Source organism: Zophobas morio, unplaced genomic scaffold, assembly GCF_036711695.1.
Source record: "Zophobas morio isolate AGI-343-1 ecotype UQ-CSIRO unplaced genomic scaffold, CSIRO_AGI_Zmor_V1 ptg000012l, whole genome shotgun sequence".
NCBI classification, from domain to species: Eukaryota; Metazoa; Arthropoda; class Insecta; order Coleoptera; family Tenebrionidae; genus Zophobas; species Zophobas morio.
Genome location: NW_026972117.1, coordinates 1,715,177 through 1,735,106, shown reverse-complemented (window position 1 = coordinate 1,735,106; position 19,930 = coordinate 1,715,177). Strand labels below are relative to the sequence as shown.

Sequence of the window (19,930 nt, the reverse complement as noted above, 5' to 3'; positions counted from 1 at the left end):
CCGATTCGTTCAAGGGTCGCAACAAAGGTAAATAAGACACCGATTTTTTAAATATTTGTTTTTTAGAAAATTCATAGAATATGTAAAGAAGTATTTAGTCTATTTATAAAAATAATTGTTCACTTCAGACATAGAACGTAAAGCTAAACATCGTGTTCTCTTTTCTAGAAAAACAACAACTTGATGACAGGAGAGGACAGATTGTAAGTAAAATGAATTGCACGGGTCGCTTCAACACGATAAGGCTGTTTCTTTAGAAAAAAGACCAAATAAAATATAGAGGCGATATATAATATGTAGGTCGGATAAAACAAGCTCTTTGCGCTTAAAATAACAACAACATAGCAACAATTAAACATTGAAAAAATGGCAAAAGTTGTGCGAAGACTAAATTGTAGCCGAAAATACTAAATTCGTCCAACTTATTTTGGTAAGTCTTTGATATTGATTTTAGAGTATAGAGATTAACTATAACATTAACTCTCGTTAACAATTTACAAAAACCTTAACAATTGTTCTAGACCAATCACAGTTAAATAAAGACTTGAAGTGTACTGTTCGCGTATTTACATAGATATTTAGGGCAAATAAAGTCACTATTGCAACGTTCTCTTCAAATACTGCACTCGATAAACAAATTTTGCGTAATCAGTCATTAATTTAATAAAACGTACGTACGACGACTATTCGGTGTACCTCCCAAGTACCATCGCGCTAAGTAGTGGTCCGACTTCTTTGGGGTCTTGTAAAACTTCTAACAACATTTTTTCGACGTTCCTCGAGATGGCTACCTTCTGATGGTCTTTCAAAGGATACTCTAACGTGCTCGGTCCACCCTGTCAACACGCACAATTTATCCAAACGCAAATTTATTTGATTAAAACGCACCTTATACCAAAAATTCACGGTCGTTGTTGGACCGCCACGCATTAACGACTCGATGTGGTGCCACCAGTAAATGGGTATGTATAGGACGTCCCCGGGACCCACTATGGCCTCGCAACCTTTGGCGTCTTTGAATTTCGGGAACTTGGCGTTATCCGGATGCTCGAAGTCCACCTGAAGACGAACTTTACACATTTGAAAATCGGGGGGGTCGTGCCGTTACCATGCTCTGTCTGTCGTGGGGGTGGTGCACCGGATAAGGGTAAAGACATTCAAATTGACTCGGTGGGAACAAAATGCACCGTTTGTAACCCTGGACTTGCGCGAAAAAATTTTCTTGTTCGTCGTAATGACAAGGGGTTTGATTCCCTTCCATCGCGATGAACAACAAGTTGGATGTTAGTGGTCCCCAGTTGTGTTTGGCTTGCTTGCCGTTGACGTAGTCCCAGTCGAACTTGACGAAGTCTTCGACTATGTTGTTGCCCACCGACGTGGTTAGGGATTGTTGTAAATAAATCCTAGAAGGTGGAGCGTCAACACAATAAAATGATAAACAACGATAAAACGATATTTTACCTTCACGTAAAAATCACAATATTGTTGATAAGAGATTTTTTTGCGCAGTTAAATATAATAAACACTCCAAGTAAGTGTTCGTTGTATGCTTATCAGTACAAATATTTACCTATCGTCCCCTTTCTTCCACTCCTTCACCCTCTTCATAAAGTCTTCAATTCTCATCTCCACTTTCTTCGTCGGTGGCGTAAACTCCACCCCTTTGGTATTGTTCGTCTTATCGTAAATCTTCTTATCATCGTAATACTTAAACTGGTGGTTTTTGGACACGAAGCACGTATGTCCCGTCTGCCCCAGGTTCTTCTCCAAATACTCCAACGTCCACCTCTGCAGCGCCGGCTTGATGATGTTGGACTCGATGATGACCACCGGCTTCTATAACCCGACTTTCGCTCAAAAGTGCCCCACACCGATTTCGAGGTTATGTTTTCCTAACCTCAAACCACCCTCCCGTACTTACGTTCGCCCTGATGTACTCGTCGATTTTGGGGTCCTTGTAGTGGAGTCTCGGGATTTCGTCGAAGGTTAGGTCGTACTTCCTCAGCTGGCTCGCGTCCCACGGTTTTTTGTTGCCTTCTCCATCCATTTTTCGAAGGTGTCGGCAAGGAGCATAAAGCGACGGGCTCACTACTGATAAGGAACGAGGGGCTCGGCTAGGTATAGGGTTTTCCGACTGATAAGCATCTACTTATCGCGAAAAAAACAAGTTACGAAAAAATTAAAATTAAACACATTCACGAATTCGCACATTCCCCCCTCCACATTGCGCGCGAGCGCGACGTCACGTAGGCATCTACGGGGTGTTTTTTCGGGGATTGGAACGAGGGGCTGCCGGAGGGGCGGGAAATACGAACGGGTTTTATTGGACCATTTTAGATTAAAAATTTCAAATTAAATTAGTAATAGTTGGGAACGGCGCCGTTGGTAGGGTCTAGGGGACCGGGCCCTGCAATATTAGGCCACTTTTGAAGTTTGAGCCCTCAAAAAAGTTTGGTTATGACGTTTTAATAATAATCATGAGGGGATGCTGTTTTTGGATTTATAGTGACTTTTTGTCGGTTGGTACTGGCGAGAGTGACATTTATGTCAAAAAATGGCCTTGTCAGTTACCCATTCAGGTTTTCAAAAAAAAGAACAGCTAATTCAGTTTCCCTGCGCTATCAAGAGGTTTTTTGGTACGTTACATTAATTTATTAGACTGGTTTAGAATTATTCACTGTCGCCAACTTAAAGATCACGTCCTGGCATTAGTTGATCCATCACCATCGTTCAAAATTTCAACAAAAACGTTTTTTTTTTTTTGCAACAATATATTTTCTAATACAACTTATTTCCGTTACAGGCAATCAACAATACTCAGGTGTATATCACAAACCATTTTGAACTGTATAAAAATCTACATTCGTTTAACCAATTCATGGATTTTCGTTGCTCTCAAACTTAGCACTCTGTTCAATTCCGTGCCGCACCTTCACGTGCTTCTTCAAATACGGCTTCTGCTTGGTTTTAAACGAACACAGGTCACACCCAAACCACTCGATCTCCTCTTCATCCATGTGACGCGCAACCACGTGACTCTTCAAACTGCCCTTTTGCTTGCACCTGTAAGGGCACTCCTTGCACTGGTACCAGTCTATGTCCTTCTCGTCTAGATGCCGAGCTATGACGTGGTCTTTCAAAGTCTCCTTCCTGGTGGCTTTGTACGAGCACTGCTTGCACTCGTACGACTTGATCCTCTTCAGGTGGTGCACATTTCGATGCCGCCTCAAATTGGAGCGGTCCTTGTTCTTGTACGGGCACTGTTCGCACTCGAACCACTTTATGTCCTGTTCGTTTACGTGATGGGTCCGGGTGTGGTTTTTCAGGTTGTGGATCAGTTTAGCTTTGTATGGACACTGTTGACACTCGTACCAAATCACGTCCTGAGCAGTCGAGTGGTGCGCTATGGAGTGTTTTTTTAAAATGTAGCGGTACTTGGCTTTGTATGGGCAGTGTTTGCACTCGAACCATTTGATGTTTTGCCCGTTGGAATGGTGCATGGTTATGTGGGTTTTGAGGTTGTAGGGTTTCTTGGCTTTGTAGGGGCACTGCTTGCACTCGTACCACGTGATTTGTTGATCGTCCAAGTGGCGCGAGTTTACGTGTTCGAGGAGAGTTCCGCGGCGTTTAGCTCTGTATGGACACTTGTCACAGTTGAACCACTTGATGTTGTGGTGACCCATGTGTTTGGAGTAGATGTGTTCTTTTAAGCTGTGTTTGTATTTTGATTTGAAGTCGCAGTGGTAACATTTGTACCATCTGGTGTCTTGAGTGGTACGCTTTTGGGGGTTTTTGTTGTCGGAACAGTTTACACTATGTTGCAACCATTTGAGTGTGCAATGGGTTCGAAAGCAGCACTTGTCACAAATGTAGTTCTTAATTGCGAATTTTTCGTTTTCTATGTTGGGGTCACTATGTGTTTTGAGGTGTTTTTTTACAAGGATTGTGAAGTTGGTTTCGAAATTGCAATTTTTGCAATGGTAAGTTTCTAGTTTGATGGTTTCACAATTGAAGAATTGTGGCGACGTGTAGAAGCGTCTGATGTGGTTTTCCATTGAGGGAATTGAGATTTTAAGATTACAGGGACTGATTTAACCTCAAAGTTCGCCAAGTTTTGCTGTAATTACGTTGTTATTTATCGTAAAAAAATGATTGTCTTTACCTTTAGCGCACAATTATTTGACTGTGGTTTATAATAAAGCAACTGAGCACCAAAATAACAAAATTATGTAAACAAATCCAGTGGTTGCGACAAGGTTCTAGAATTAGAGGTTGTCTGGATTAATCAGGACGTTTCGATTTTCCAGTTTTTTTACTTTGATTTTTCGAATTTCCGATTTTTGGATTTTTTTGATTTTCCGTTTTGCAATTTTTCGATTTCAATTTGTCGGAGAATACTATAGTGGGCTCGATGAGTAAAAATGCAATAAAGTGTATTATTGGTTGCATAACTATAATCAATTCATGTTGGCGACACTGCCACATTCTCTATTCGGTTTGACAGTTACCCTATCCTTATCTACACTCCTCCTACTTTCGTACTACCAACCCAACAAGAAAAAATACAACAAACCTCGAAATGTCAAACCATCCCTAACCCATTTTTGCGTTTGTTTACAAAAACACTCACATCTCCACCGAAAGAGCTCCAGAAACCCGCAAAAATGTCAGCCGCGATGCTAACCGCCGACTGGTTCCTCCTGGGCCGCGACCTCTACTTCAGGTTCGAGGTTATGTGTACCTTCCCCTTGTAACCCAATTTTTTCAGAAAATTCGAAATCTACACAATGGGCTGGCACCAGGACATCAATCTAGAGAACTTCATTGCCACGTCGGCCCCCTACGGGGGACCCATCGCAATCAGACGCGACGAGCAAAAATTCATCAAAGTGCAGGGGTCAGGGCAGCCCATAATTTCGATTTTTTCGGGCTCCGGCAAGCAGATTACGTCGTTCAAGGTTGGGGTTTTGTCATTTTTTCAACGTGACTTTGGTTGTTTTGTAGTGGACGAGGAGACCCATTGTTTGCATGGGGTGGTCGAACGACGAGAAGTTGATTTTTATTCAAGAGGACGGGTGGGTGGTTTTGCATGATATGTTCGGGCAGTATTTGCACACGTTCGAGATTAGTAAGAAGATTCAGGATGCCAAGATTATTGATGCTAGGATTTTCACGAATCCGCATAATCAAACAGGGGTGGCTGTGATGACGTCCAATTTTAAGATTTTTTTGATTAAAAATCTGCAGGATCCAAAGACGAGGCAGCTGTCGGAGCTAATAAGTGAGTTTATAGTGGTTGGAAAAAAAATTAGATTGATAGTGTTTCCGTTTAGAGTCTAGTTTACACCCGACCAGTTGGGTGGTGATTTCAGAGGATAACAACACAGAGGTATTAATAGCTAGGGAAAAGGAGTTGTTTCGGTTGAAACAAGACGAGCACCACACCAGCATCATGGTAACTATTTATTACCAACCTGAAAAACCATAATATTGAAACTAATTTCAGTTAGAACCGGACATAAGCAACAACTATTCGTCGATTTTAGAAATGGCGGTGTCTTTCAATGCCCGACACGTTGCCCTTTTCACCGACTCGGGCTATTTATGGTTGGGGTCTTCCAATTTACGCACCAAGTACTGCGAAACTGATACCAACATAATCCACAAACCAAAGCAATTGGTCTGGTACGTCATTAAATGACAGATGGTCAGTATGACCAACCAACTAAAAACAATTTTAGGTGCGGGAACGAATCCGTCGTCGCCTACTGGGAAAGAGACAACACACTTTTTATAGTCGGCAAGCATGGCCAAAAAATGATGTACACTTACGACAGTTCGGTGTACCTAACTGCGGAAATAGACGGCATTCGAATTTTGTCAAATACCCAACATGAATTGTTACAAAAAGTCCCAGATGTGGTGCAGAAAATATTCAGAATTAATAGTACAGATCCGGGAAGTTTTCTCCTAGAAGCGTCTAAACATTACCAGGTGAGTTCGTTATTCTTTTACTACCAACGTTGGTACGAAAAATCCCCTAATTGCAGAAACGGAGTCACCGCGCCAACGAGTACATCTGTCTTGTCAAACAAGATCTTAAGAAAGCCGTGGAACAGTGTATTGATGCCGTGGGGTATGAATTTGACACTGAAGTACAGAAAATGTTAATAAGGGTGAGTTTTATTACAATAGAGAGGAGTTACTCGACTTATAAAACACATTTCAGGCGGCGCAGTTCGGCAAATGTTTCATCGCCGACATGGATTCCACAAAGTACGTCAACATGATCCGCCTCCTGAGAGTCCTCAACGCCGTTCGTGACCCCAAAATCGGAATTCCTCTCACTTTCACACAGTACTCTTTCAAACGCAAAAGTTGGTAGCACTGTTTGACTTTTCGTTTCAGGTTGCAAAACCTCACACAAAAAACCCTCCTAGACCGTCTCATCACCCGAAAAGAGTACTATTTGGCTCTCCATATCGCCAAGTATCTTCAAATGCCGGAAGAAGAAGGCAGTAGTCACATTCTGGTCCACTGGGCGAAGTACAAGGTCAGTCAAGCGCACCTGGAGGAGGAAACCGTCGCTCGTGTAATCGCTGAAAAGCTCGGCTACACTCCGGGAATTTCGTACAGCGAGATTGCCAGCACTGCTTCACAGTGCGGTCGCAAGAAACTAGCCATAAAGTTACTAGATTACGAGTCGAAGGCGAGCGAACAAGTCAAGTTGTTGCTGGAGTTGACCGAAAACACCCCGGCGCTGAGTAAAGCGATCGAGAGCGGAGACACCGATCTAGTATACATGGTGATTTTAAAACTGCGCGAGAAGATGGCGTTGGGAGATTTTAAAATGACAATTAGGGCCTTTCCGGTTGCGCAGTCGCTTTACATTAAGTATTGTAAGGAGCACAACACTCAAGCCTTGAACGAGATTTACATCCAAGAGGACGACTTTAGTGCGCAGGCGCAGACTTTCATCATGGAGAGCTTAGACGAGAAGGTGAGTTGGGGATTTTGGTAACGTTGCTTGATAATGGTTTTGTAGAAGGCGCACATGAGGGACTCGTTGCTAACTTCGGCAGCTGAAGCGTACAGAAAAGGGCGGAAAGATATGCATGCGTCCATGTGTGATGAGTACTTGAAGTTGCTGAGGTACCAGAGGTCGCTCGACGAGAAACTCGGCCAACCGAAATACGTGGGGAAGTCGGTACATGAAACTTGTTTGTTACTGCTGAAGAGCAACGACGTGAAGTCGGCCGAGAAGTTTCGGAATGAGTATAAGATTCCGGATAAGAGGTACTGGTGGTTGAGGATACAGAGTCTGGCGCATTTGGAGGATTGGGGGGAGTTGGAGAAGTTCTCCAAGGGGAAGAAGTCGCCGATCGGGTACGCCCCCTTCGTTGACATTTGCTTGGAGAAGAATAACAAACAGGAGGCTTTGAAATATCTGCCGAAAGTCAGCGAGGATCTCAAGGTCAAATATTATATTAAAGCGGAGTAAGTGTGACGTTTCATAATTCCTAGAGCGTGAAAAAATAAGTCTCCCGTTTTATTTGTAGGTGCTTGGAGGACGCTGCGAAGATAGCGTTCGAACAAAAGGACATCCAAAGCCTACTGTACGTACAGAGCAAGTGTCCATCGCAGTCCAGCTTATCCGAAAAAGTGAATTCATTCATCACGCAATTAGATAATAGAAAATAACGTGTTTATCTACGCTTATCAATAGAACATGTATACATACGCAGTTTTTTCTTCAACCCACGTAAAAGTGGGCGGAGTTAACCTAACACATCTCAACAAAACACTTATTCGTGATTAGATAAATATCACCCTCTTGAACCCGCTTTTTATCGTAGCAATCCACAGAAGCATGGCAGGTGAGTGTCTTTTGTTCCGTGAAAGTAAGCTAGTTTTGCTTTTTGTAGAAAGACGTGCTTTTAAACCCGTTGACAAATCAACAAACGGTCACGTGTCCGAACATGTCCGCCTAACTCACCCCTACCGGGTCCGCCCATACCCCCTCTCCCTTCCGCCGGAATCCTCCCCCCACGTCCCTTTCCGCCCCATCCACCCCTCGAACAACGACGTCAAAAAAAGTAAGTATTGTAAAGAGCACAACCTCGAAATCAAATCCACAATCTCAAAATAAATACCATAGTAAACACCCACTTCAGATTTACAACTGTTTATTTTTTATTGATAATTTCGTTATTTTGAAGATAATGTGTAATTGAGCCGTCTTACTTCCAGCCTACTACTGGGTGGACACCTTCGCCTACGGCGGCGTGCCGTCCACGGCCCTGAGCGGCGGCGAGGACATCGACGGCCACCAGATCTACGTGGGTCGGGCCTTCTTCAAGAACGACTGGATCCCGGCCAAGGTCATCCCGGGCCGCAACGTCGCCTACGTCGCCTACGCGGGGAAGGAGCACCACGTCGACCGCTTCCAGGTGTTGTGCGAGCAGCGCTTCGACTGGGTGACGGCGAGCGAGGGCCGGATTCCGGAGGGGGCGGTGGAAGGCGGGCGCACGTGCGACGGAGAGGCGTTGTACATCGGCAGGGTGCAGCACGAGGGCTCGCACACCCTGGGGAAGGTACGGTCGTCGGATGGAAAAGCGGTGGTTGAAGAGTTTGTTTTAGGTGCATCCGAGCTACAAGTGCTGCTTTATTCCGTTCGATGGGAAGGAGCTGAGTTTTTCGGAGTACGAGGTGCTGATTTTGAGGCCGTAGGGCGAGGAGGAACTGGAAGTGAGGGGGAGGGGGTGGTTGTCTCGTAATATGTTTGTAATATTTTAAATCGAGCAGGTGTAACTTTTTAAATAAAGAATAATGGATTAGTAATAATAATGTCTAGTTATTTCAAATGAGGAGATATTTAGGGAAAAATTATGCAACACAACATACGTAAAATAAAGATTAATACCTTGGTGCTCATATTTAGTTTTTCCAAAAAATTTTATTATTTGATGATTTTCGTGCAACACTAATTAATCAACCTTTAACGACACACTTTTTTGATGTAAAGTTTAAAAAAATCTTGAAGTCGTGGGCATTCGTCTTTTGGGTTGCGTGATTTTTTTCATTTCTTCACTAAAACGCAGTTTATAATAAATACCAAAACCAGCGAATTTCGATATTCGACTTCGGACCAGGATCACATATCGTCGAGGAGGTGGCGAAAGCTAGAAACGGCGCCTGATGTTCGAACACAGACCATTAAACAAACAGGAAGACAGTTCATTGCCATTTAATCGTATAGTCTAGGAAGCGACACTAGCGCTGCGCGAGCGGCTGGAGCAAACACTCATTCGCTTATACTCGTGTAAATTTCGTAATAGATCGTGTTTACTGTCAACAAATATCTCCTTTAACGTCATTCAAATTCAAACGCCAAATTATAATTTTTTCAAAAGGTTTTCAGTAGTAAGTTTGGTGGCTATTATATCTGCTATTTTTAAGTCATATTAATATAGTTTTACTTGCTTCAGATACAACGGAAATGAAAATTATTAATAAATATCGATGCAAAGTTCCAAATTGTCCGTCAGTATACGCAACAGGAATCAACAAGAACAAGAATAAACATTTTTTTATTTTTCCTAAATCTCCAGTTCAAAAACAAAAGTGGATAGATACCATTAATGCCTCCTGCACAGAAAAAATTGTTGTTAATTGTAAAAAAGCTTACATTTGTGAAGATCATTTCAGTAAAAATTACTTTACGAGCACCGCACAAACGAACCTTCATAAATACGCAATTCCCACTATTTTCAAGGGCAGTAGTCAAGCTGTGATTAATACTAATGGTGATGGGTATTCCAGTAAAAGTGAACAAAAAAATTATAAATTTTTTATTTTTTTAGTCGGAACTATTCCGGAATCTGAGTATGATGGTAGCGTAAATTCACAAAGACGCAAACGCCATTGTGATACTCTCACGACAATATCACATACTCCGAAAAAAAGAAAATATTCACCCAGTGTTTTGAAAAAGGTAGGATGCAAAAGAGTGGACGACTTAACTCCTAGAGAGCAAACTTTATTTAGAATAACAAAACGCCAGAAACAGGCAATAAACAGATTAAATTTAAAATTATGTAAATCAAAAAAAAACTTGGATCTTCTAAAACGTGCTCCCCAAAATCATCTAATTAACATTTTACAAGAAAATTGCAATTCTGTAAGTGCAAGCTTCATAAAATCCCAATTTGATAATGTTGCAATATGTCAGAATTAGATACGCTCTGGCCCAGTACCGGTGCGACACTTGTCTGGTTGAAAGTCTGGACCCTTTTGTCTTTGTCGGCGTTTCACGGCAAATCGACGTCCAGATGTCGAGACCTTTTTTACTAAGTTAGTTTTCACATATTGTACATATCTAAGTCAGTTAATAAATACCTTCGCTAGTGTTAACATCGTTGGCCTTTTATTTTTCGCACTTTAAATACGCACACAAATTAACAGATAACATGAAAAAAAAAATTCCTAGATGGTCAACTGAAAATAAAATACTTGCCTTGGCTATGTACAAAAGAGGTCCAAAATGTTATCGCTTTTTAAAACATTTTTTCAGACTTCCGTCAAAAACAACTTTGTACAAATTTTTGAAAAATATACCTTTTGAATGTGGCGTGAATGACGAACTATTTGATAAGTTAAAAATGAGAATTGAGAAACTGAAACCAAGAGATCGATTATGCAAGCTTATGTTTGATGAAGTGTCTTTATTCGAGATCTACTGACAAAATTATTGGTTTTGAGGATTTGGGATCTTTAGGACGAAATAAAAATTATGCTAACCATGCGTTAGTATTTATGATACAAGGTATTAGTTCCGGATGGAAACAACCAATAGCGTACTATTTTGTTAAGGACTCTATTAAAAGTATAAAATTAAAACTAATAATTAAAGAAATTATTAGCAAACTTAATATGGCCGGCGCAAAAGTCATATGCACCGTTTGTGATCAGGCCAGTTCGAATGTAAAGGCTCTACGTTTGTTAAAACAAGAATCAAATGTAGAGTATAAGGAACCATACTTTAAGGTAAATTCAAAAAAAATTGTATGTTTATATGATAGTCCTCATTTATTGAAATCATTAAGAAATGCTCTCCTTAAATATACGATTTATTATGATGAAACCAAGAAAGCTAAATTTATGTATTTGAGACAAGCTTATCAATTTGATAGTACTCGAAGATTTCAAACTTTGCATAAAATCCGAGAACCCTTTCTTTACGTGAACAGATATAGATTATTAAAGATGAAAGTGTCAATTGCAGCAAAAACACTTAGTGCCAGTATGGCAGCTGCACTTGAAACTCTAATAGATTCAAAAGAAAATATTCCTTCAGAAGCAATCGAAACGGCTTTCTTTGTAAAAGACGTAAATGATTTATTCGACAGTTTCAACTCCACTAGTATTAATATGCGTAACAACCACTGCAATCCAAAGCTAAGATGTGCTTTAACAAAGAAATCTGGTCATTTTGATTTTTGGAATAAAATGGAAAAAAAAATCGAAAGTTGGAAATTTTATGACGAAGTACGTGGTCAATTCAAAACAACTATGCCCTTTAAAGAAGGTTGGTTAAATAACATTCGTGGAATTAGACTTCTTTGGCAGATGTGTGAAAAAAATGAATTCAAATTTTTGCGAACAAGAATGTTGAATCAGGATCCTCTAGAAAATTTATTTTCAATGATACGACAATACGGTTCAGGAAATAGTAATCCATCGTGTTTTCAATTTATATCGGCGTTAAAAACAAGTATTTTGAATAATTTGATAGCATATCAAGCATATGGTAAGAATTGTGAAGAAGATGTAGGAAAACTTCTCGATAATCTTAGAATATTTTTATCCTCGTCATCAAAACCAACAAATTTTCAGTTTACAGAAAATATCAATGAGTTGGTAAATTTAGAAAATTCTAGCTCAACTAATAGAGCTGCATTTAAAGATTTATATGATCTTCAGGCTATTACATATGTTTGTGGCTTTTTAATAAAAACATTAAAAGCTATCACATGTAAAGACTGTAAAAATTGTATAATTGCACAAAAAACCGAAGAACATCATATTTTCACTCTTTACAAAGAACAGGATCAAAAATTAAGGTTGAAATATGCTACAAAAGAATTTGTAACATGCTTAGCTGAGATTTACGATACCATAGTCTTCTTTTTAGATAATTTTGGAGAAGTTCCAAATATTGCAAGAAATTTAAAAGAACATATAACAGCAACAATTAACTTTACTTGGATTAACTGTGACATTCATATTGCTGATTTAAGAACGGAAATTATTAATTTGGCAGTGCGTCTAATAATAAATAAAAAATTGACCAATCTGCAAAAACAATTTGAAGTACATAATCGTAGAAGAATTAATAATTCAAATAGGTTTTAAAATTAACACCTACCCGTAGTTTCAAGAGTTTTTTTTAAGCAGTTTGTAATTAAATTATTTTTTTTAGGTATTTCGAAATGAAATGGACCTTTACAGCGAATTTTTTTTTAATTATTTTTAAAAAGTACAACAATAAATAACTCTACTGTCATAATTAATTTTTATAATTTTCAATTGGGTGCCATAAAAAAAATAATGAAATATTGATAATTTTAAACTTTCCGCCTACATGACGTCAGCAGCCCAAAACTCGCCTGCCACGTGATAAATCGTGGATCGTCGTTACTTTCCGCCATTTTTTTGCAACATTTTTTGTAACCTGGAAGTTTAGGTAATCTCATCTACCAATATGGTTATATATCGTATAGTACTTACGACATTGTGTAATAATAAAGTAAATGAAGACTGATGTGATTACACCACTCAAACATGATAAAAAAAAGTGAGGTTATGGGTGTTTTTAAAAAGTCGCCTAGAGGCCGACAACACGTTTTACACGAATATTTTCAGGTGATTACGGAAAAAGTGGGTGTGGTTCGTAGCCAATGAGAAAGGGAAGGTCCGTGACGTCAGCATTAAAATTGTATTCGAATTTTTATGGTTTGTTTTAATGATTACGGAAAAACAGAGAGGTTTTACCTAATAATTGAACTTTGTAATAACACATTTTATTGTTAAAAAGTGATAAAACTTATTTAAACAGTAATTCTGAATGTACTGTAAAGGTCCATTGTTTTTCTTTGAGAGTTGTTTTGTAATTTTGTCATTGTTATCAAATATATGTTTTTCATTACTGAATTTAGTTTCATTTTTATAGAATTAAAATTGTAATTAAAAATAAAATTACTACTATAGTAATTATAATCTAGTAATCAGTGGATTTAATTCATGCAGGAGCTCGAGCAGCGCTGTAATCGCCACATTAAATCGTAGTGGTTTTTGAACGTCTTTCTATTTGCTTAATGGTCTGTGGTCTGATTGTTCGAATGACATTTGAGGTATTACAGGTTTCTATACCAAACGTCAAATCAGGAGTAACTATCAGCAGTTTCGAGACCTCCTCGAAATTTATTCACAGGAGAACGAAAAATTCAAATTTTAGGCCTCGTTAGTTTTGATTGTACTTTCATTAAAAATTCATTTGTTGCATAGACATTTGGACCGATTTCTACCAAGAAAAAGGAAAATGTTTCTATCGAGAGGTAAGGGCAGTGAAAGAAAGAAAGCACCACAAGATTTTTTTTTAATTTTTAATTAATCATGTATGCATAATACATATTAACAGTTTGGTTCGAAAATAACAACAGTCTTAAAAATAAATTTCGTATACTTATTACATATCTGTGTTCGTACAATCGGAGATGCATTTATCTCAAAAACTAACATTTTTTTCATATTCTTTCGCTCCAGTGGCGTAAACAACACCCCTGCAAGGGCGTAAATTTCAAGAGGATGCAAAAACTATGTACCAAACATTTATTTAGGTAACCTATACAGTCCATTTGAATAAATCAATTGGTGCTCCCGCACCTTTCTGTCTAAAAACACTTTCAATTCTTGTATATTACACTCGATGGTGGGGCCTTGGAAGGCAAACATCTTCAACATCTGGTGGATCCTCTCCAATGGAAGCGTGTCCAAGTTCATCAGCATGCCCAAGATATATGACCAGAAGGTCTGTAAAAAAATAATCAACTCCAGTAACAAAAAAATATTTCTGTTTGGTACCTGGAGCTCTTCTTCTCGTTGGTCTTGCGCACTGGCCATAGCAGACTCTGACTCATAATCCTCCACCACTATATCATCTTGTAAATTATTTTCTTTATTTTCTTGTTCTTCTTGCAAGTGAAACACATCCGGTTCTCGCTCAGTTATGACTCCGTGTGACTGCCAGAAGCTCAACTTCCGTCTTAAGATGGTTGATGGCACATGCATTACTTTACTTAAAGCATCCAAAGACCACGACTCTAAATCGAACAATTTAAATAATTATTTTTCGATTTCCGTCGTCAATTGACTTACTGTGGTCTTGAAAATGCATCAAAATCGTCGCATGCACCGGCGACACCGACAAACTCAAACTCCTATCCGCCAACTCGATCTCCAGGTCGACGATCCCCAAATGCGTCTTCCAGCACAGCGTCCGACTCCCTTTCAGAGTCTCAAACGCGCTCGTGTACTTCTCCATCTGTTTCGCTAGCCTCTTGTGCAACTCCAGCTTCTCGTCCTTGAACGGGGGCCAAAACTGGGCTGACACGATCATCGCCGACATCGGAATGTCGTCCTCTGAGTAGTTCAAGTCTTGCTTGATGTGCTGGTTGATCCGTTTGGAGTCCGCGATGTCCTTCAACATCACCTCGCAGTAGTGCAACTGAGAGTCGCCGAACCTCAGCTTCAATAGCTCCAGGTAGCGGATCTCCTTCTCGGTGTCGCAGGAGTACTGCGAGAGGAGCCGGTCGGCCAGGAGCGTGCGATACTCGTTGACGAAGAGCTCCTTGCTCCCGTAGACGTTGACAAGCATGGAGATGATGTCAGAGGTGCGAGGGAGACCTGAAGTTTTGCCTGGAACGACGAGAGTGAGAGGGGGATTGTGGAAGGTAGGGTGAGTTACTTGTGACGCCGTCCACGGGGTCCGGGGTCCAGGTCTCCCAGTCCTCGACGCCGTCGTCCACTGGGGTGTTCTCGTCGACTTGGACGGCTTCGCCACGGACGAGCTCCTCGGCGAGGTCGTTGGGGCCCTCCTCCGTCAAGCTACTCACGACGCACCTATTCAACAATACAATAATTATAAACTAATTAATTAATTACGATTAGTGACCTGATGGTGTCTTCCCGACTTCTCAAGTACCGATGAATGGGTTGCGTGATGGTTTCTAAAAGCAAACCACAGGGGTCTAGGATCCGTAAGGACCGGATTGTGGCAACATAAGCTGTTAAAACGTCTGAAGTACTGACACCTGGATGTAACAATCTCGTCTCCATCGCCTTCTGCAACGTCTTAGTCAAATGTGGCTTTAAGTCAGTTTTGGGTAGACACAACCTGAGATCCTCTAGAGCAGGAAGAGAGTCTGGATACTCTAGAAACCAAAAAATCAAACATTGTTGTCATATTAAAACCACAAAAGTACCAATTATGATATTAAATAGTTGATCTATCCTGATCTTTGTGTATGCGTTGTACAAATAACTGATGAGTTTCTGATCAAATTCATTTATAAAACGCTCAGATCTGTTGGCGCAGTCATAATAATAAATTTTCTTCAGCCAGGAAATGATCACCGATTGTAGCCACTACAATAAAGATTTTAATACCAAACCTATTGGTCTTTTTTTGTCAAACCTTTTCCAGACTCTCTAAATGTGACGTGTCGAAACTATCCTTACATATTTTCTGTATGTGGGCCTGTATATAATTATAAATCAAGTCAGTCAGTGACTGCCCCACTAGTGGCTCCAACAATGCCATTTTTCCCAACTTCCTGCAAGACATGCTAAAAACCCAACCAACAAACCCAAATCCTTACTTATTTGTCTCCTGGAACATCTCCACACACTGACACACATACTGCTCCTGCAAACACCCGCAGCACTGCTCATTCCCGTAACTCTCCTCCTCGCAGTCCTGCCTTTTCAGCGCCTTTTCATAAAAACTCAAAATCAGCCACTGTTGATCGACCGGCAGCTGCGACAGCAACACCGCTTTCACTATCAACTTCAAGGCTTCGTGCAAACACGCGTGGTTGTACACGGGCTTGGCCACATTGCTCGCCTCTCTTAACACAATCAGTTTGTTCATAATCAAGTCGAGCTTCATGTAGTTGTAATAGAGAAACTTCACGGCGTCGTGGAACTCCCGAAAGGTCGCCGAATCGTGGTCGGTTTTCTTAAAGTGTGACCAGAACTGAGGGACGATGTCTTTCCGCAAACGCTCCTCCATCCGAGTTATTACCAAATCCTGGATTTGTTCCGCCAGGTTTAGGAGTTTGATGGTGTTAACGGCTTCAAAGGGAACAGTCTCGAAGTCGCTTTCGGGCAGCGATGGGGGGCTCTGCAGAATGGGAAAGGCTTGTGTAATGGTGGCCCAAGCGGCTTTGTAGTCGAAAGAGGGGTTGTTCATTGTTTTGTTTTGAATCGGTTGCGGCAAAATTTGGTTAAATTGTTAGGTTATGTTATGATTTGGGGATTTGTGTCGCGTCTAGTGTCACCAACCTTGGGTAAGAAAAACATTTTTATAAAACTGTAAATATTAGAAAACTAAAACGACTGCACAGTGCTTTTTGAAGAATTCAAGGTAAATAACTAATCCTTAAAATTGTTGTATTATTGCATTGAATACCCAATTATTGTACAAAATCAATAATTATTATATAGTTGGCAATGCTGGTCACATGTCACGTGTCGCTCGTTGCGCTTTTCTATTCGTCAATTTTGCAGTCTTGTTGATAACCTCACATTTTCACGTTTTTCAAGTTTGTTGTTTTGAATTTCGTCATTTCGTGATGTACTCTCCAGAGAGACGGTTTTACTACGAAACTAGAGATTTGGACGTTTATGAGCATCTTCAACACAAAAGGATGTACGAAAAGTTGGAGAACGAGCGAGAACAGGCCCTCGAGGCAGGAACTTGGAAGTGTGGCCAGAGTTACGCCGTTCCCGTGGCTTCACCCAAAAAGAAGAAAAAGAAGAAGTTCAATGGTGAACGTGCAATGGATGAAGAATGGTCTTCGTTGAGTTCTACACCGGAAAAACTCAAAAAGAAGCATAGATTAGACAGCCAGGGACACAACGAGGAACAATCTGAAGAGAATTCACAAAAAAGGAAACGTAAAAAGCACAAAAAAAGTGACTCTGAAAGTGTGGACACTTCCACAGATGGAGGTAGTTTTGATATCGAAGTATCAACGAAGCACAAAAAGAAGAAAGATGGGGAACTACAAAAAAGGGGAAATGGTGAAATTGAAGTTAAAGAAAAGCACAATAATTCAGAAAAACTAAATGGAAGGGAAGTAAATCATTCATTTTCTTCATCTGATAGTCAACCTGGTGAAAATAACACACAGCCAGAAGAGAATAGAAGAAAGAAAAAACACAAAAAAAGAAAACGTGAAAATGAAATAGATTCTTCCGAACTTGAGAAAACTCCGGTAGATGCACCTAAAAAGAAGAAAAAGAAGAAACATCTTCAAGAACATGAACAACAAGGAAATGAAACTGTTACCCCAGACAAAAATAAAACAACAAATGGAGACGATAGTGACGTTAAAGAAGAATTAATGTCGTCTGGTTCGGTCAAAAAGTCAAAAAAAGAGTCAAAAATAACCACCCAATTAACCGCAATCAAAGAATTGTTTCCCATCGATGATGAAGTAAAGAGTGAAAACACAAAAGACTCTAAAGAAGAAGAAAATTTGCATTCGGTTGTTGATTTAGGTGTAGACGTTATCAAAGAATTTGAAAAACCCTTCACAGATGATGACACGTCCCAGGAATTGGCAAAATCGCCACTCTTTGAAAAACCGAAAAAACAAGAAAAAAATAAAAAACGGGGTGCTGTGATTGTTAAAGCTGAAAAATCGCCACCGGAGCGGGGTTTAAAAATTAAGAAACTTTTTTCTGTCTCTAAGTGCGATGACGACGAGGTGTTAAAAGATAAGGATTTGTCGTCGGAAATCAAAAAAATTAAAGAGGAAAAGCGATTAAGCTCTGCGGAAGAAAAGGTTTTTTTTTTGTAAAAAGTGTCTAGTTTTTTCAATATTTTAATTTCAGGTGCTGAAGAAGTTACATATAAATTTACCTTGGCGAGTTCCCCCGTTGCATATGGTAGAAACAAGGGTGGCTGTTAGACCGAACAAAGAACAGAAGATGCGCATAGAAGAATTGGCGGTGGAAGTGAAGACGGGCTCCTATACTAAACTGGAAGATGTACAGATTAGGGCCAACTGGGAAAAATTTTGTAAAGTGAGCATCTTCACCCTTAATTGGAAAATTATCTATATATAACATTTTTTCACAGATGCACGAACTCGCTGAAGATCCCAAACCTTTCCTCAACTTGGTAAATTCTGACAGGAAAGTGACTTTCCCCACGAACGAACGTATCAACTTTGTTCGCTTTTTAGCGCATAAACTCGATAATAGACTTCTGTGTTCAGTCTACAACAGATTCCGACGACTCTTCCAAGCTCAGGAAATCAGAAGTGGAAGGTACAACCAAATACATACAACATACATAATTTATTTTTGAAATAATCATGTTGGCATTACCGCCATTTGACTTTATTTGACGCAACTGTCAAACCGAATGTGTTGCCAACATAATTTTTTTACCATTAAAATTTGCATTGCCAGGTTCACAACACAAGAAGACGAAAAAATTGTTGAGTACATACAGAGTTCGTCATCGAGAACCCCCTACTCGGATCTGGCGGTACTTTTAAACCGAACCAAAACTGCGATCGAGAAAAGAGCACAGAAACTGGTACTAAAATTCAATAATGCTCAAACTTCTGTTATAAAATGGGACAAGAAAAAAATTGAAGAATTCTTAACCAATTTCGTTGAGGTGACACAAGTGGAAGAGATTACAGATCTTAAAACTCGAGAAGTCACTACTGAAGAGTGGCGCCAGATGGAGAGTAGAATGAAAATCCCTATGGTGAAGCTACGCAACGCGTGGATGCACACCATTTACTCTAAAATATTCACGAAACGGAAACTGAAGACGTCACGTGTGAGAAAATACCTCATAAGAACGTTAGTTTAGCGTTTTTGTTGATTTTCGACAATGTACGAATTTTGTGTTGTTTTTAGGTTGGTAGAGAGGGGCGAAAACGACTTACGGGCTATTAATTGGAATTCGATTCAAACGGAGATGGAAAAGAAATACGAGGGATTCACAGGACAGAAACTTAATACAATGCTGCAATCCATGATTAATTATCACGTGCCTGCGACGAAGCGGCATAATTTGAAAGGTATAGATTTTTGAGAGTGCCACTCGAGTTTCATTGTTTTGGTTTCAGTGTGTTTAAAATACTTGGAAGAAGCTTGTAACAATGGTGGAATTAGAGGACAGAAAGTGAAAAGGTTTAAAGTGATTGATAATAGATAATCAGACAAGTGATAAGTGATTATTTTAAACACTCCGAGCTTTTTTATTTTGAAAATTGCAATTAATTTTGAGCTGGCGATGAAGAAAAAGGATTTTTTGTGTACATGAGAGAAAAACGAATTCTGTTAGGGCTGAAAAAATATTTCTTTTTTAAGTATGTTGCAAACTATGCAGAATCAACAGACTAAAAGTGAGATGATATAAAATAGTAAAAAGAAGCTTTAAATAAAAAATAAAACAGTGTCATGAGGGTTTGATTGTTGAAGATTACCGTTTTTTTTGTAATTGTCAAAAATTTCTTATCAGTTTCCGTTACTGCACCGTTGTCGGTACTTTTGCCACAAATGTCATTGTCATGTGATTAACTACGAGCGTTGTTATTGGTTATTGGAAACATCGGTGCCA

The 19,930-nt window shown here is 39.8% G+C and overlaps 6 protein-coding genes and 2 long non-coding RNA genes across 8 annotated transcripts; 5 read left to right on the top strand and 3 right to left on the bottom strand.

Moving 5' to 3' along the window:
• Positions 1–83: 83 nt before the first annotated feature.
• LOC135127560 (hypoxia-inducible factor 1-alpha inhibitor-like) lies at positions 84–2,227 on the bottom strand. The gene is made up of 5 exons (XM_064054026.1): positions 1,922–2,227; positions 1,571–1,836; positions 1,109–1,403; positions 889–1,059; positions 84–836 (listed from the first exon to the last, which is right to left on the bottom strand). The coding sequence occupies exons 1-5, from the start codon at positions 2,045–2,047 to the stop codon at positions 684–686; spliced, it is 1,011 nt and encodes a 336-aa protein (XP_063910096.1). The 5' UTR covers positions 2,048–2,227; the 3' UTR covers positions 84–683.
• Positions 2,228–2,756: 529 nt separating this feature from the next.
• On the bottom strand, positions 2,757–4,249 carry LOC135127559 (zinc finger protein 142-like). The gene is made up of 2 exons (XM_064054025.1): positions 4,163–4,249; positions 2,757–4,117 (listed from the first exon to the last, which is right to left on the bottom strand). Exon 2 carries the CDS (start codon positions 4,053–4,055, stop codon positions 2,877–2,879), a length of 1,179 nt encoding a protein of 392 aa, XP_063910095.1. The 5' UTR covers positions 4,056–4,117; positions 4,163–4,249; the 3' UTR covers positions 2,757–2,876.
• Positions 4,250–4,501: 252 nt separating this feature from the next.
• LOC135127557 (vacuolar protein sorting-associated protein 16 homolog) lies at positions 4,502–7,740 on the top strand. Its single transcript, XM_064054024.1, has 11 exons — positions 4,502–4,723; positions 4,769–4,958; positions 5,005–5,281; positions 5,334–5,455; positions 5,507–5,685; positions 5,742–5,994; positions 6,051–6,176; positions 6,230–6,357; positions 6,409–7,000; positions 7,046–7,497; positions 7,560–7,740. The coding sequence occupies exons 1-11, from the start codon at positions 4,665–4,667 to the stop codon at positions 7,699–7,701; spliced, it is 2,520 nt and encodes an 839-aa protein (XP_063910094.1). The 5' UTR covers positions 4,502–4,664; the 3' UTR covers positions 7,702–7,740.
• Positions 7,741–7,785: 45 nt separating this feature from the next.
• On the top strand, positions 7,786–8,847 carry LOC135127561 (natterin-3-like). The gene is made up of 4 exons (XM_064054027.1): positions 7,786–7,877; positions 7,926–8,096; positions 8,251–8,594; positions 8,641–8,847. Exons 1-4 carry the CDS (start codon positions 7,871–7,873, stop codon positions 8,728–8,730), a joined length of 612 nt encoding a protein of 203 aa, XP_063910097.1. The 5' UTR covers positions 7,786–7,870; the 3' UTR covers positions 8,731–8,847.
• A 3,859-nt stretch (positions 8,848–12,706) lies between these two features.
• On the top strand, positions 12,707–13,212 carry LOC135128264 (uncharacterized). The gene is made up of 2 exons (XR_010280356.1): positions 12,707–12,856; positions 12,925–13,212. It is a non-coding gene; the product is annotated as an uncharacterized LOC135128264 (long non-coding RNA).
• Positions 13,213–13,482: 270 nt separating this feature from the next.
• LOC135127555 (uncharacterized) lies at positions 13,483–15,427 on the top strand. The gene is made up of 2 exons (XR_010280243.1): positions 13,483–13,616; positions 13,825–15,427. It is a non-coding gene; the product is annotated as an uncharacterized LOC135127555 (long non-coding RNA).
• LOC135127550 (anaphase-promoting complex subunit 2) lies at positions 13,877–16,627 on the bottom strand. The gene is made up of 8 exons (XM_064054013.1): positions 15,939–16,627; positions 15,755–15,893; positions 15,543–15,705; positions 15,233–15,491; positions 15,026–15,180; positions 14,437–14,976; positions 14,143–14,381; positions 13,877–14,091 (listed from the first exon to the last, which is right to left on the bottom strand). Exons 1-8 carry the CDS (start codon positions 16,529–16,531, stop codon positions 13,891–13,893), a joined length of 2,289 nt encoding a protein of 762 aa, XP_063910083.1. The 5' UTR covers positions 16,532–16,627; the 3' UTR covers positions 13,877–13,890.
• A 224-nt stretch (positions 16,628–16,851) lies between these two features.
• LOC135127546 (uncharacterized) lies at positions 16,852–19,773 on the top strand. Its single transcript, XM_064053995.1, has 6 exons — positions 16,852–18,131; positions 18,181–18,372; positions 18,428–18,618; positions 18,763–19,167; positions 19,225–19,388; positions 19,437–19,773. Exons 1-6 carry the CDS (start codon positions 16,914–16,916, stop codon positions 19,523–19,525), a joined length of 2,259 nt encoding a protein of 752 aa, XP_063910065.1. The 5' UTR covers positions 16,852–16,913; the 3' UTR covers positions 19,526–19,773.
• The last annotated feature ends 157 nt before the right edge of the window (positions 19,774–19,930 follow it).

Coding starts and splice junctions, on each gene's coding strand:
- LOC135127560 (XM_064054026.1), bottom strand. CDS start 2,047: ATGGATGGAGAAGGCAACAAAAAACCGTGGGACGCGAGCCAGCTGAGG. Junction 1,404..1,570: donor TGGAAGAAAGGGGACGATAG/GTAAATATTTGT, acceptor TCCACCTTCTAG/GATTTATTTACAACAATCCC. Junction 1,060..1,108: donor CCCACGACAGACAGAGCATG/GTAACGGCACGA, acceptor GTTCGTCTTCAG/GTGGACTTCGAGCATCCGGA.
- LOC135127561 (XM_064054027.1), top strand. Junction 8,097..8,250: donor GAACAACGACGTCAAAAAAA/GTAAGTATTGTA, acceptor TCTTACTTCCAG/CCTACTACTGGGTGGACACC. Junction 8,595..8,640: donor GCTCGCACACCCTGGGGAAG/GTACGGTCGTCG, acceptor AGTTTGTTTTAG/GTGCATCCGAGCTACAAGTG.
- LOC135127557 (XM_064054024.1), top strand. CDS start 4,665: ATGTCAGCCGCGATGCTAACCGCCGACTGGTTCCTCCTGGGCCGCGAC. Junction 5,282..5,333: donor GCAGCTGTCGGAGCTAATAA/GTGAGTTTATAG, acceptor GTTTCCGTTTAG/AGTCTAGTTTACACCCGACC. Junction 5,995..6,050: donor AAGCGTCTAAACATTACCAG/GTGAGTTCGTTA, acceptor CCCTAATTGCAG/AAACGGAGTCACCGCGCCAA.
- LOC135127546 (XM_064053995.1), top strand. CDS start 16,914: ATGTACTCTCCAGAGAGACGGTTTTACTACGAAACTAGAGATTTGGAC. Junction 18,132..18,180: donor TAAGCTCTGCGGAAGAAAAG/GTTTTTTTTTTG, acceptor TTTTAATTTCAG/GTGCTGAAGAAGTTACATAT. Junction 18,373..18,427: donor ACTGGGAAAAATTTTGTAAA/GTGAGCATCTTC, acceptor ATTTTTTCACAG/ATGCACGAACTCGCTGAAGA.
- LOC135127559 (XM_064054025.1), bottom strand. CDS start 4,055: ATGGAAAACCACATCAGACGCTTCTACACGTCGCCACAATTCTTCAAT.
- LOC135127550 (XM_064054013.1), bottom strand. CDS start 16,531: ATGAACAACCCCTCTTTCGACTACAAAGCCGCTTGGGCCACCATTACA. Junction 14,977..15,025: donor CCCCGTGGACGGCGTCACAA/GTAACTCACCCT, acceptor TCGTCGTTCCAG/GCAAAACTTCAGGTCTCCCT. Junction 14,382..14,436: donor GATGCATTTTCAAGACCACA/GTAAGTCAATTG, acceptor TGTTCGATTTAG/AGTCGTGGTCTTTGGATGCT.